General features: G+C 37.6%; 1 protein-coding gene across 10 annotated transcripts in view; it reads left to right on the forward strand.

The window, feature by feature from the left end:
• Window positions 1-235: 235 nt before the first annotated feature.
• The window catches only part of LOC144976663 (uncharacterized), a 31,944-nt gene continuing 16,266 nt past the window's right edge, over window positions 236-15,913 (forward strand). The window contains exons 1-3 of one of the 10 annotated variants that reach the window (XM_078920986.1): window positions 236-427; window positions 1,399-1,628; window positions 2,899-3,261. In XM_078920986.1, the coding sequence (XP_078777112.1) occupies window positions 3,216-3,261 (46 nt within the window). In that variant the 5' untranslated portion in view covers window positions 236-427; window positions 1,399-1,628; window positions 2,899-3,215. Of the gene's footprint in view, window positions 428-463; window positions 657-1,398; window positions 1,629-2,898; window positions 3,262-15,913 lie in introns of those variants that run through there. The other 9 variants (XM_078920980.1, XM_078920979.1, XM_078920987.1 and 6 more) reach the window with 9 other exon arrangements.

Below are 15,913 nucleotides of genomic sequence, written 5' to 3' on the forward strand. Positions count from 1 at the left end.
TTTAGTGAGAATTACTCATAAACGTGGATGGCGAAAAAAAACAAACAAAGCAAACAACAACATAGACCAGAGTGACATCAACTTCGTTTTATCTATTTGACCTCTCCACTTATTTATCAGCCATTTTTGCACTGGCCCTCCTGACGAATGTCAATTGTCGAAACGTCGTCTGTTTTGGATTTCGGTCGTTTCCTCGACTTTCTTCCCTCTTGGGAGTATAAAGATCAGCACGAGCGGCGCTGTAAACAACACCAAGCGATTCGACCTGTTTTTTTCGCGACCTGCTGGTGCTCACCCGGAGTCTGGCGCTCACTGCCGTGCCAGGAGTCTGGAGTCTTTGTGTTTTGGGATCAGCTACCAGCCTCTGTGACTTTAGAGAAAGGTGGTGGTGATGGTGGTAGTAGTAGTTGTGGTGGCGGTGGTGGTGGTGAGTACGCACCTTGTGTAGTGTAGAGTCAGTTTTGTTGTAGTAAGGTAGCAGCAGAATGCATGTACGCACGCACGTGCATTGAGTGAGTCGGTGCCGGTGTGAGTAGTAGATGATAGGTGGTAGGTTGTTGCTTGGCACGAGTAGTGAGTAGACGTAAGGAGAAATAATATAATAAAGGTATAAATAGCAGGAAGGATAAACGTTATAAAAGATAGAATTTGTGTTTGTAAGAATAAATCAAATATTAGAAAGTCTAGATTTGAATTTATTTTAATACAATTTTAATATTTTGATTGTTTGTTTATGATAATATGTGATGCGTCGTGTGAATCCAGTGTTTGGTCGGGGTGAACCGGAAACGTGCTGAGACTTGCGATGTTTTCGTTGTTTGATTTTCCATGTTAAAGAAACTACAAAACACTGTCTTACATTTAAGCAGTTATTTCTACTTAAATAAATTGTGTTTTCTTTGTGAGTTAGACAACAATCCTTCAAATAGGGTAACTTTGCGTCAATGAAAAATTTTGTTTCTGTGAATTTGGAGCCTTTTGAATCATCTCAGCTTTGTTGCAATTATTGTACTCGTTAAAAGACTTGAATTTTTGTCAAAGTAAAATAATTGCCGCTAAAGCAAACAATCTCTCTTTGGTCCAAATTTCAAGAGACAACTATTATTCCCCTTCTAGAGAAAGTTACCCCAGTTGATGGCGGGCTTTGATCAACGTGTACATATTTGCAGGTCTGGTAGCCGAGCACGACCATGAGCTTAATTTAACATAGTTACATTGGACAATATGTTGCGTTGATTTAGAGTAACAATGGGCCTCCCAAAACAATTTGGGTTATCAGACCTGCAAATAAGTACACGTCGGCTTCAGATATTTACGTGAGATTCACCCAGCCGGCATAACACTGAATTGACACATTTTTATTAATAATAATTGTCATGTGCTTTTTCCTGGTCAAAGGAGATAGAAAGAGTGTGAGAAAGAACGGAATAAAAGAACATCGTTTGTGAGATAGAGAGACAGATATATAGATAGATAGATAGATCTACACAGAGTGAATAAGGAAATGGATTTGATAGAGTGAAAGGGTGAGCTAAATGTTTATAATAATATGATGATTCTATGAAGGACTGACTGACTGATAACGGCGATGGCGTAGCACAACGTGAGCTGCTGATGAAATATAGAAGGTATGTGTCTTGTAGTTGTTGTGTACTCACGCTCAAATCTTTGCACTACAATTTTGTTGCATGTTATATAGATAATGTAAATGTTGTTGCTCGAAGCTCTTGTAAATAACAATTTGAAATTTTTGAATGTAAGCTTCAATTTAATTACGAAAACAGATATACCCTAATGGGCGTCTGGTGTAATCTATAGGCTTAGAGTATTAGTACAAAAAGGACGCCTAACAGGTGACTTCTACTGTGCTTCACGGAAGTCCCAGATTTGAGAGTTTATTTTTGCCAAAGAAGGGCCTGATGTCGTCTGGGAACTTAAATATAAAAAAGGACGCCTAAACGGCGACTGGTACTGTACTTCGCGGAAGTCCCAGGTTGGAATGTTTTGGCCAAGATGAGGGTCTTTTTTTTTTATTAGAATCACATTTTAAGGACACGAAATCTGGACAAAATTTTAAATACACTAGAGCACGTGTACTTTTTTTTAAAATTTAGTTTTTTGCTTTTTTTTTTTTTTTTTTTTTTTGCTTCTATTTTTGTTTTTGTTTTGTTTTTGTTTATTTCAAAGGACGACAGAATTGCTATCGATATCTTAAGTGAAAAGAAAAAAATAATGTTATAGTGATGTTATGCGCTTAGGTAAAATACTTACACCATCCGCACTCCCGTAATAACGTACGTATCACCAAACAAATCTATCTGTAACTTCGAATATTTATATAATCTAGTGAGAACAAATCACCAAAATGGCTGTCTAAAATAAAACAATAACAAAAAGCTGAGTGACGTCAATTTCATTCCTTCTATATCTCGACAATTTAACTTTAAGACTATTTTGTTGACACATTCATTTTTTGTTACAGGGAATTACGTAATCAGTTGGATGGTGAAAAGGTTTGAACCGAGATATTGCCAAGTTTAGTTTGAAGGTCAATTTTTATCCAAAATGAGTTCTTGTCATACATTATTAAATCAACCCTTTTCTACATCTTCGGGAAATACCAAAGCTTAATTTCAATTCTAAATATTTTTACAGCTAGACAAGTTGAAAAAAAAGTATGAAATTTGAGAAAAGTTGCTGGATACCTTTCCCATACATAATCTGACCATAACATCATGAAAAATCATCCGATCTACTTCGAATAAAGATTAAAATGGTCTGGAGAGCATAATATGCTTTCAGAAAATGCACCAAAAAAATGCAATCCAAAATCTTCACCTTTCGACTGATTACGTCATGCACTGACACATTTTATCATATTTTTCTTTCTTCAACCAGATTCAACATATACTTTATTGTAAGAACCAAGAAAAACAAGCACTGAAAGAATAGGATGAACAACATTGTATGAAAGAGACTGTTAGTTAAACCCTTTCATCTTTTGGAATACTGGGTGAACGAATTCGAATCGTCTGCAAACCAATGCCAAGTGTGAACTCAATTGGAGGGGGAAATACAACAAAAGCAACAACGACGAAGACGACTACGAAAAAGACGATAACGACGACGACAAGGACGACGACGACGAAGGCAACGACGACTGCAAAGACGACGAAATTTCAGAGAACCCTCTGGTAGAACGAAGTGATGCCGCAATGATGACGACCATGACTCTACCTCAGCAACACTCACAAAGTACAGGTCAGTTGTATAATTGTGCTCTATTATGATATTATGATATATGTAAAGCGTATTGAGCACGTTTTGTGGATATTGCGCTATACAAAAGCTCAATTTAAAGCTCAATTTAAAAGCCCCATTTTATGATATTATAATATACTACCAGCGAGCGTCCTACCTAAAGGGTAGCAAGTAATTGCCATGATTTGCTTAATTACGGTCAGTCGTATAAATATGCTCTATTATGATATTTTTTATAAAATGTGAGCTTTTATATATGGCAATGTCCACTAAACGTGCTCAAAGCGCTTTACAAGGGGTCCCTGGCCAACAGCAATATTTAACATGTAGCACGGGACATGACGCCTGTTAGGCGAGATTAATTTTTTTTCGGACAGAGACAACGCTGTTATCGGCTAGGTACTCATTTTACACATGAGTACGGTGAGAGAATGTGAATAAAGAGCCTTTTCCAAGGACACAACTATGCACCAAGCGAGCGAGGCTCGAACCCAAGACCTTCCATCCGATCCGAAAGAAATTGTTATACCATTAGACCACATAGCCTTCTCCAAGGACTCAACTATGAGAAGAGCGAGGCTCGAACCCAGGACCTTCCGATCCGAAAGCGAGTGCCATACAACTAGACCACATAGCCACACTTACTTACTGACTTACTTGCTATCCATCGTCGTCCTCATTGACGTTGGCAGCAGCTACTTATGGTGCTCACACTACAATGTTATGACGATCGACCCAATCAGCAAATTCTTTACCGCACTCGTGCACCGACCGTCCCAAACCCACCCGGAAGCTTCGTCACAACACACCGTTAACTAGATGTTCTGCGGTCTCGGGCTCGCTAGCACAACGGGTACATTCTGAACAGGTGGACAGTAAGTCCCCGCTGATGAAGCGTTTTTGCTCGTTCTACATGCTACGTGTTGCTGTTGGTCAGGGACCCTTTGTAATGAGCTTTGAGTGGATATTGCAATGCTACGTGTTGCTGTTGGTCAGGGACCCTTTGTAATGAGCTTTGAGTGGATATTGCAATGCTACGTGTTGCTGTTGGTCAGGGACCCTTTGTAGTGAGCTTTGAGTGGATATTGCACTATATAAAAGCTTTCTTTTTTTTAATTTTATGAAAAACAAAAACAAAAAAAAAAAACAAAAACAAACAAAAACCCGTTATCCTAAACATTCTACTACCTGTGTTAAGCTTCAGTTACTTTTTTCTTGAATGTAAAGTTGTTAGTTTGACCTCATTTTTAACACCGTTAAAATTCGGAAATATCTTTTTTTAAATACTTATCCTGTCTAAAGTTGACCTCATTTCGTAGTTTTTGTGATTTAAGTAGCCTATATTATTTCATTGAGCCTATCATTGTGTGTCACAACACAACTTGTTTCTCATTAAAACATAACACATCTAAAAACACTACGATACACACACTCACACACATACACACACACGTGTATATATATATATATATATATATATATATATATATATATAATATATATATATAAACAAAAACCATGAAATAATAGTACTCAACTTTTGATAAAAGGAGCAATTTATAAAATATTTCAAGTTTAATTATGATCAACTTCTACAATATTATTTCAAAGAATCTTTGGTCTCGTCAAGAAGTGCTCAAAACAATATTATAGAAGTTGACCATGATTATACTTGACATATTATATATATATAATATATATATATTATATATATATAATATATATATATATATATATATATATATGTATGTTTGTGTGTGTGTGTGTGTGTTATAAATATATATATATATATATATATATATATATATATAATATATATATATATATATATATATATATATATATATATATATATATATAATATATATATATATATATATATATAATATATGACTCTAAAAACTCCCATCCTGAGAACTAGGTCACGTTTCCTGTGTTCTGATTGGCCGGAATCGCTTTCATTCACAAGTGGCACTTCCGCTAATCGACTTGCCTAATAACAATAATAATAATAATAATAGCAGCTAGAGGTGGGAGAATCTGGTCTTGTAAGTGTATGTGTGTGTGTGTGTGTGTGTCTGTGTGTGTGTGTGTGTGTGTGTGTGTGTGTACAAAAGGGAGAAATGAGGAGATGAGAGGAGAGATTACTAAGAACGACCTGGTTAGATTGGACACAAGCCAATAAGGATAGGTGAGGGAAATCTGAAACAGGACAAGTTAAAAAATTTGGCCAGAAAACTCGTTAATCAAATATTGATAAATTAAAACGGGCCTCATCTTGTCAAAACTCCCGAACCTGGGACAACCCTGAAGACTCTAGGAAGATCACGTGTTTAAGAGTGTTTGACAAGATTGGGTGTTATTTCATTCTGTCGGTTATAGAAGGACGAATTTTCTGGCCAAATTTTTAATTGTCTTTTTTTTTTAATGTGTAGTAGAAATGAGGTGAAAGTTAGAATAATGTTTTATTAATTATTAAAAAGCTGTTTGAACTAAAAGGCAATTAAAATTGCAAGTCATTCACACATTGGAGTACAAATAACAAGACAGAACAATATATAAACATCCTCTTCCTCTTCCTCCTCCTCCTCCTCCTCCTCCTCCTCCTCCTCCTCCTCCTCCTCCTCCTCCTCCTCCTCCTCCTCCTCCTCCTCTTTCTTCTTCTTCTTCTTCTTCTTCTTCTTCTTCTTCTTCTTCTTCTTCTTCTTCTTCCAGGTCAAAACAAGAAACCTGATAACTCTTGCCGTATGACTGTCCACTCGCACTCTACCCCCCCCCCCCCCTTCCCATTTTATCTTATTCTGTTTTCTTTTCCCCTCATTTCTTTTCCTTCTTGACAAAGAAATGTTTATTAATTTAGAAGACACTCGTAACTGTCAGATAACACACGATAATCGTACTTCTTTGGATATACGATATAGCCACTATCACGATCCATTACCATCCCAGCCCCCCCCCCCCCCTCCTCCATCTCCGTGGCCTACTTTCTACCAAATTTACCGTTTGTTTTGGGTGGGTAGATAGTATTATTTTAGAAATAATAATAATAATAATAATAATAATAATAATAATAATAATAATAATAATAATAATAATAATAATAATAATAATAATAATAATAATAATGATGATGGTGATGATGATGATGATGATGCTGATAATGATGATGATGATGATGATGATGATGATGATGATGATGATGATGATGATGATGATGATGATGATGCTACTGCTGTTGCTGCTGCTACTGATAATGATGATGATGATGCTGATGATGATGATGATGATGATGATGATGATGATGAGGAGGAGGAGGAGGAGGAGGAGGAGATATTGTCGTAACAGGGGGGTCGTTGGTTGAAATATTCATAGACAAACTTTGGCCTCATGACCTCAAGAAGTCGCTAGAAGGACTCAAGATGTAGTTTTTTTTTAAAACTATATATTAAATCGTGTTTGATGCAAATATGGTACGAAAAGTGTTCGACATGGAGCCCACCCACTAGAAAATGCAACTGCAGAAATAAGAAACATTGCCCGCTAAACAAACAATATTTAGAATCAAGTTTAATTTACCAAGCCACAGTCACCGAAACTAAAACAAACAAGCAAGAAAAATATGTAGGACTAACGGAAAATAATTTCTAAACAACATTTAGAAACACTAACAAAAAAACATCCACAAAACTCAGCGAACATATTTGGGAATTAAACGACAACAAACTAGACCACAACATTTCATGGCAAATTTTGTCTAAAGCAACGGGATACACACCAACATCAAAACAATGTAGCTTATGCCTGGAAGAGAAATATATTATAATCAAACACCCTCATGAAGCCACGTGCAACACGAAAAATGAGATGTACAATACGTGTCCACATCGCCGGAAGTTCTTATTAGTCAACAATAAACCGGAACCACTTCAACAAACAACAACAGTCAACAAACAAAACTCATGTAACACACAGTCCTGACGATGGCTGATTAGGCCTGAAACATCGATGTAGTCTGACTCAAACATTGTGGTAAATATTAAAATAATATATATATATATATATATATATAAAATATATATATATATATATATATATATATATATATTAGATAGATAGATGGATAGATGGATATATATATATATAAATAGATAGATAGATAGATAGATAGATAGATAGATAGATAGATAGATAGATAGATAGATAGACAGATAGATAGACAGATAGATAGATAGATAGATAGATAGATAGATAGATAGATAGATAGATAGATAGATAGATAGATAGATAGATAGATATACAGATAAATAGAGAGAAACAGTCAGGCAGACAGAAAGACACAGAGAGAGAGAGAGAGAGAGAGAGAGAGAGAGAGAGAGAGAGAGGGAGAGAGAGAGAGAGAGAGAGAGAGACTAAATAAATGGGCGGTGATATCTCTAGCATGCAGTGATATTGATAAAGGCCGAAATGACAGCGACAGAAGCTATGACGAGTACTACACTCGCATTCCGATCGTGCTTTTCCTGTGAGTCGGTTTGTTTTCATTTGGATAAAAACTGTCTTCGTTATACACGCCAGCCTTATCTTGTCCCCCTGTGCTATCATTTCTTATCAATCTCGCGTGTCAACTACGCTGGGTGTTCGCCTCCTCAAACATGCATCTTCTTTTGGGTAATAATTGGATTCAATAGTCTGATGTCACGTCGCCCAGCAACCCGCGGCCATCGTGGTTCTAAACAAAAGAAAATCGGTACTTTTTATTCTTCATGCCGGCTAGAACTTTTCATATGTCTTGTGATCAGAATGTGTAAAAGTCAAAACATGATCAGATTTATAATGGGGTTTTTTTCCCCTCTGGATACGCTTTTATGCTCGTCGGAGCAATATTTCATAAGGGCGTCCGCCATTGTTCCGATAGTTTAGAGCCAGTTACCAAGTTACCATGCGTCATTACGAGGGAAATGTCGTTTCGACTGTTGAAGCGTATTCACGAACAAATTCTCGCGCGGCTATGCGGTCATGTGGATTGACGCTCCTTCCGACTGGAACCTCATTGTTTCGAGTCCCGGTCTGAGCGGCGCAAAGCTGAGTCCTCGGAAAAGGCTCTTTGCTCGCATTCTCTCACCGTATTCATGTGTAAGATGAGTACATACCGGTCCGTTAACAGCGTTGCCTCTGTCAGTTAAAAAAAAAACCAACCCTGTAATATTATCGCCAAAAGCCGTCATGTCTCGTCCTACGTATTAAATGTTGCTGTTGCCCAGAGATTCCTTGTAAAGCGCTTTCAGCTCGTTTGGTGGATACTGTTCTTTAGGGAATGAGATTAGCGGGAGAGTAGCGTCCCTTGATTGGACGTCACCGAGGGAGAAGTTATTTGTAAACAAACCAACTACAAACCAAGCGCTCCAAATACAAAATTTATTATTCATATTTCTGTACAAAAATGCATATCATAATCAACGTTATGCATTTTTGTACAGAAATATGAATAATAAAATTTGTATTTGAGCGCTTGGCTTGTAGTTGGTTTGTTTACAAATAACTTCTCCCCCTTACAGACCATATTCATGAGTTTTCTAGAAATGTTATACCTCCCAACACAGAACTGGACTTTTTACACTCAAATTCATTAGAAATACGTACACACTAGAAATGAATAATCTTTTTGTACAGCATAACAAGCTTTATAAAACAAAGATTTTTCATAAAATGTTGTGATGTACAAAACAAATCTGATTAAGAAACATGTCCATTGTATATAACAAATGTGACTCTTCGCCTCAAAACGGTATTAAGTCAGGATGGTTAAGATGTTGAAAATTGAATTTATAACCAGAAATATCAGACTTGTGTTCAGTTTACATGATTTATTGTGGAGAATGGATACCATATTTTAGGGTGCGAATGCCAACAATGTAAAATTTTGACCTGTTTGACATTAAATTCGACTTTTAAGCATCTGGTTCGTTCCGACATAATACCGTTTTGAGACGATGGGTCACAAATGTGACGATTTTCCTGTCGTTGGTGAGGCGAAAATCTCAAGCATCATGCAAAACCAACTCACTCCGAAACGAAGGGTAATGCTGTGGGACTACTCACCTTTTCCTTCTTTACCTTCTTCAACCATTTACGCGTGCGTGGTAAAATCGCTCTCGTGATTCACACGAGTATTACACATGCATGCACATAAACAAGAAAACACTCACACACATGTAAACACATACGCATATACACATTCTCTCTCTCTCCTTATCTATTTATCTTTCTATCTATCTCTTTCTCTATCTATTTATTTATCTACCTATCTATCTATCTATCTATCTATCTATCTATCTATCTATCTATCTATCTATCTATCTATCTATCTATCTATCTATCTATCTCTTTCTCTATCTATTTATTTATCTACCTATCTATCTATCTATCTATCTATCTATCTATCTATCTATCTATCTATCTATCTATCTATCTATCTATCTATCTATCTATCTATCTATCTATCTATCTATCTATCTATCTGTAAACCAGTAAGGTCGCTGGTTCGTGCCCCTATCGCCGAGAAATTTTAATCATCTATTATTTGTCTTCTGGTACTTTCCTACTCACTTCATTTCTTTTTTCAATTTAATTTTGATAACTTCTTTGATTTTCAATTATTCTAAAATATGGTTCTTTCATTTACTTTCCGATATTTTCATTTCCTATGGCCTTCACCCCTCCACTCAATCAACTTCCGCTTGCCAGATCCATTCAATATTTTCAGCAGTATTTTATAGGGATGATCTATGTAATAGGGATAGAATTAGTAGACATAAATTTAAATCATAAACATGGGGTGAATGCCCATGCTTTATGGAGGAGAATAAATATAATTTATTACATTGGAAACATTCTTTAAGAAAAAAATAATCCCGTATTTCTTCTCCTTTCCCTCCTCCTCCTCCTCCCCCTCCTCCTCCTCCTCCTACTTCTCTCCACCTCCTCCTCCTCCTCCTCCTCCTCCTGCCCCTCCTCCTCCTCCTACTTCTCTCCACCTCCTCCTCCTCCTCCTGCCCCTCCTCCTCCTCCTACTTCTCTCCACCTTCTCCTCCTCCTCCTGCCCCTCCTCCTCCTCCTACTTCTCTCCACCTCCTCCTCCTCCTCCCCCTCCTCCTCCTCCTACTTCTCTCCACCTCCTCCTCCTCCTCCCCCTCCTCCTCCTCCTTCTTCCTCTTCTTCTTCTTCTTCTTCTTCTTCTTCTCTTCTCTTCTTCTTCTTCTTCTTCTTCTTCTTCTTCTTCTTCTTCTTCTTCTTCTTCTTCTTCTTCTTCTTCTTCTTCTTCTTCTTCTTTCTTCTTCTTCTTCTTCTTCTCTTCTTCTTCTTCTTCTTCTTCTTCTTCTTCTTCTTCTTCTTCTTCTTCTTCTTCTTCTTCTTCTTCTTCTTCTTCTTCTTCTTCTTCTTCTTCTTCTTCTTCTTCTTCTTCTTCTCTTCTTCTTCTTCTTTCTTCTTCTTCTTCTTCTTTTCTTTCTTCTTCTTCTTTCTTCTTCTTCTTCTTCTTCTTCTTCTTCTTCTTCTTCTTCTTCTTCTTCTTCTTCTCTCTTCTTCTTCTTCTTCCTTCTTCTTCTTCTTCTTCTTCTTCTTCTTCTTTCTTCTTCTTCTTCTTCTTCTTCTTCTTCTTCTTCTTCTTCTTCTTCTTCTTCTTCTTCTTCTTTCTTCTCTTCTTCTTCTTCTTCTTCTTCTTCTTCTTCTTCTTCTTCTTCTTCTTCTTCTTCTTCTTCTTCTTCTTCTTCTTCTTCTTCTTCTTCTTCTTCTTCTTCTTCTTCTTCTTTTAAAAATACGGTCTCCAATTTTTACGTTCGTCTAAGTCATAAACTTTGCTTTGTTTCGTTTTTCATTTGATTTTTTTTCAAAACGTAGATTTTGATTCTTCTTTTTGTGGAAAATAAAATCAAAGAAAAAAAATTAAACTAGAGTTACCTTACCTTGCCGACTTTTGTAATTTGAGCTCGTCTTCTCTCAGCTGGTTTTGCCGCTTCTGCCAGCAGCATGCCTTACCTTTGAACTTTGAACCACGATTTCGTTTAGTTAATTGTATTCTACTTCCTTACTACGACAAAACGCTTTTTTTTTTTGTCATTTTCTCCCCCCCCCCCCCCCCTTATTTTTGGCCTTCTTTATTTAAATAATTCAACTATTCATGAATTGAGATAACGCTCAACCCCCCCCCCCCCCCCTTATTTTTGGCCTTCTTTATTTAAATAATTCAACTATTCATGAATTGAGATAACGCTCAACCCCCCCCCCCCCCCCTTATTTTTGGCCTTCTTTATTTAAATAATTCAACTATTCATGAATTGAGATAACGCTCAACCCCCCCCCCCCCTTATGTTTGGCCTTCTTTATTTAAATAATTCAACTATTCATGAATTGAGATAACGCTCAACCCCCCCCCCCCCCCCCCCTGCCTTATTTTTGGCCTTCTTTATTTAAATAATTCAACTATTCATGAATTGAGATAACGCTCAACCTCCCCCCCCCCCCCCTTATTTTTGGCCTTCTTTTTTTAAATAATTCAACTATTCATGAATTGAGATAACGCTCAACCCCCCCCCCCCCCCTCACCCCCCCCCATCCCATTCCCCCAATTAAAAAAAGAATGAAAAAACATAAAAACAAACCTATGACTTTTTTTTCTTTCCAATATTGAGTTTTTAAAAATGTATGTTAAGTTGGAAGTCATCAAACTTTATCGTAACTTAATGTCAAAAAATTTCTGGCCAAAAAAAAATTTTTTTTTAAATAGATAAATAAAAAATATTATGGCGTATTTTTTTTTTTTTTTTTTTTTTTTTTGGTTATTTTTTTCACGGCAATATTGGAACGGTATGATGTAACGTGGAACGGGAACATGTTGAAGTCATCAGAATGGCAAATAGAACGAAAAAAATCCATGATGAGAATAATAATGAAAATGATAGTAATGGAACAGTGATGTAAGAGGAGAGAGAGAGAGAGAGAGAGAGAGAGAGAGGGGGAGAGAGAGAGGGAGAGAGAGATAGAGAGACAAAGAGAGAGTGAAAGATATATATATATATATATATATATATATATATATAATATATATATAATATATATAAAGGAGAGAGAGAGAGAGAGAGAGAGAGAGAGAGAGAGAGAGAGAGAGAGAGAGGGGTGAGACAACTCTTATTATTATTATTTCAAGGTGTTCAGGAATTATTATGCTTGTTATTGTTGTTATTAGAATTATGCATTAGAAGTAGCTTCCCTTGCCTACTCTCTTTGTCTTCGCTCGATCGAGCACGCACGACCTTGACATTCAAAAGTTAAACCTAGTGAGGAGATACAGAATTTATTTTCGAAGAAACGAAAGTAGAAAAAAAATGGTGTTGAGTTGGGTTGAGGGGGGGGGGGGGGGGGGGGGGGGGGGGGGGGGGGGGGGGGGGGGGGGGGGGGGGGGGGGGGGGGGGGGGGGGGGGGGGCTCGCAAATTATAACAATTACAGGGTAAATGGAGTTCTACAAACTTTATGGAGATTTTAGAAAAACATGAATTCAGTCGTTTTTCCGTTCGTTTTTTTTTTTATTTTTGTTGTTTTGTTTGTTTACGTTGCCGGTTTGTTTGTTTTTTTGTTTTTTTTTGTTTTTTTTTTTTTGGGGGGGGGTGTTTCTTTTTTTTTCATTTGTGAACCCACCGTTACTAACCTACGTTGGAATCGACGTATCTTATTTGCAGGTCTGATAACCCAATTCCTTATGGGCTCATTGTTGTAATGAAAATCACCAAAATATAAAAAAAAGGGCTCAAAATATTGTCCATTATAACAATGTTAAACTAGGCCCATAAATGGTTTGGATGCCAGACCTGCATAAATGTGCACGTCGGCTGGAACGAATCGGAGGTGAAATGATAGGAAATCCAAACTTTCTGAAAATCTGCATTGATTGATTATTTGATCATGTTGTGACTTTTATACATTTGATCACCTGACATGTGAAAAAGTTCTAGCCAGCATGAAGAATAAAAAGGACTGATTTTCTTTGTTTAGAACCAAGCTGCTGGTTGATGATGAGGGGACAGCGTGGCTCAGCGGTAAGGTCTTTGCTTCGTGACCGAAAAGTACATAGTTCGACCACCCGCCGCTGCGCTGTGTGGCCTCGAGCAAGTCACCTCGTCCTAGCTCAATTTGCGGCGCTGCACTGCGGCTGACGCCTAGGTTATTTCATTCTTCCATAAGAATAGACCCTTGAGACAAATCTCCCATATGGGATGAATAAAGGGAATTTTATTTCTATTCTTTAAAATTAGACTTAATATTTCTTTAAAAAGGTCAGCAAGTTAGGTACTCGAATATCAATTTGGAGAAATTACATATTTTATACGCCATTACTTCTGGAATTGTTGACAAAAAAATTAACCCCCAAATCTTTTTCTTTTTTTCTTTTTGGATTCGATCTTTGAGCTTTGAGCTTTTTAGAGCTTTTCTATAATAGCGCAATATCTACTAAACGTGCTCAAAGTGCTTTACAAAGGGTCCCTGACCAAAGGCAACACGTAACATGTAGGACGAGACATGACGCCTGTTAGGCGATATTACATTTTTTCAGACAGAGACATCGCTGGTTACGACCAAAAAAAAAAAAAAAGGGGGGGGGGGGGGGGGGCTCTGTAATCATTTTACACCCGAGAACGGTGAGAGAATGTGAGTAAACAGCCTTTTTCAAAGGACTCAACTATGCGCAGAGCGAGGCTCGAACTCAAGACCTTCCGATCCGAATAGCCGCACAAAAAAAATAAATGAGTTGATATAGAGTGTTTCTTGAAGTCATTTTGTGGTGGGTAGCTAGATAGGTAGGAGAGCAGGTAATGTGTTGGGGGGGGGGTATGGAGGGGAGCGGGGGATGGACGGGGGAGGGGGGGGGTGGAGAGGGAAAACAAAAAGGGGGGGGGGGGGGGGGGAGTGTGGAGAAAAAAAAGTGAAGAGTTGGCAAGGAAAATGCTTTTGGGCGTCGGCGGTGGGAATGTTTGTGTGTGTGTGGGGGGGGGGGGGGGGGGGGGCGGAGGTGAGATGGAGAGGAGATTGGAAGGTGGAAATTGTTAGCATCATCTGCTAAGACACTAGAGAATAATAAGAGAAGAGGAAATAATAACGATAATAATGTAAAGCAAGTAATAGAGTAGTGACTGTGAATACCGTAAACATGCGATTAGCACCGCGGTGTTAAGACAAACAAGCAGGAAGGTTTGGGTTTCTATAACCCGTAATGATATACCGTAATTAGATGCTAGGATGTTGTTTTTTTTACACGGTGTTCTAGATTGCTTTTTCGCCCCCGTTATTTTTCCGATTTTCTTTTCCATATTATGATATCGTGTAATTAGAGGCTATGATAATTTTGTACATGGTGTTCTAGGTTACCTTTTTTTCGCTCCTGTATTTTTTTTTTTCGATTTTCCTTTCCACACATTGGTATACTGTAATAAGATGTGATTTTTACACGGTGTTCTATTTTGTTTTTTCGTCCCCGTTTTTTTCCGATTTTATTTTTGCGTAAAGATATTAGTAATCAGATGCTATGGGGATTTTTACATGATGTTTTTTATTCCTTTGTTCGCCTTTGTATATTTTCTATAGGGCTTTGCCACTTATTATTACATGCTAATATATTGGATGCAAAAATTTTACACGGTGTTCTTGGTTGCTTTTTCGCCTATTTTATTTTTCCTATTTCCTTTTCCATCTAACGATATCCTGCTATGGATTTTGCACGGTCTTCTGAGTTGTTGTTTGTTTGTTTTTTTTTTCGACCATGTTATTTTTCAGATTTTCTTTTCCATGTAATGACAGCCTTTCATTAAATGGTACGATTATTTTTACACGGTGATCTATGTTGCTTTATAACCCCTGTTATTTTTTTCCGATTTAATTTTCTCTCGCAAGTATTGTTCTTGTTTCAACCAGATAACCTGTGTGGCTATTTTAAACTTTTTTTTTGGCATATCGTCTCAAATCCCCATTGTACCGGAGTGACCCGGTACTCATTTCACACCTGAGTACGGTGAGAGAATGTTAGTAAAGAGCCGTTTTCCAAGGACTCAACTATGCGCCGAGCGAGGCTCGAGTCCAGGAACTTCGAACCCGACAGCGAGTGTGATACCACAAGTAAATTGTCAATGTCATAACGTGTAGAAGAAACGCGTCGTAAAATTGACACCGCGCGCGTAGGCCTACACATAGACATATTTAAGTAACAAATGAAAATTCATTTTCGATGTTCAACGCAATATGTTAATAAATTCAGAGGACGTCCATAGTTTCGTATATATAAAAAAAGATGGCGGCGCTGCGATCATATTTTCTCCATTCAACACTTTTGGTGACGTCGTAAGTTGTCTCATCTGCCTTTCTGTCAAATCTGTGTTGTACAGTCAGCAAATAAAGGTTACATTAATCAGCTACGATCAAACCACAAAATCGCATTATATCCTTCATCAGGGTACACAAAGTGCAAACGGCATGTGTTGTTATGATCTTATGCATGTTTCTCCTCCGTGTCACTCGGTGTGCTCTCATCCATCTTCCATGGACGAAGAACGAATTATTCCCCCATTGGTACGAGGCTGGCAGCAGCAGCAAGCAGCAGCAGCCTCTGGC

This window comes from Berghia stephanieae, chromosome 7 (genome assembly GCF_034508935.2).
Source record: "Berghia stephanieae isolate SIO BIC M18660-M18661 chromosome 7, UCSD_Bste_1.3, whole genome shotgun sequence".
Taxonomy (NCBI): domain Eukaryota; kingdom Metazoa; phylum Mollusca; class Gastropoda; order Nudibranchia; family Aeolidiidae; genus Berghia; species Berghia stephanieae.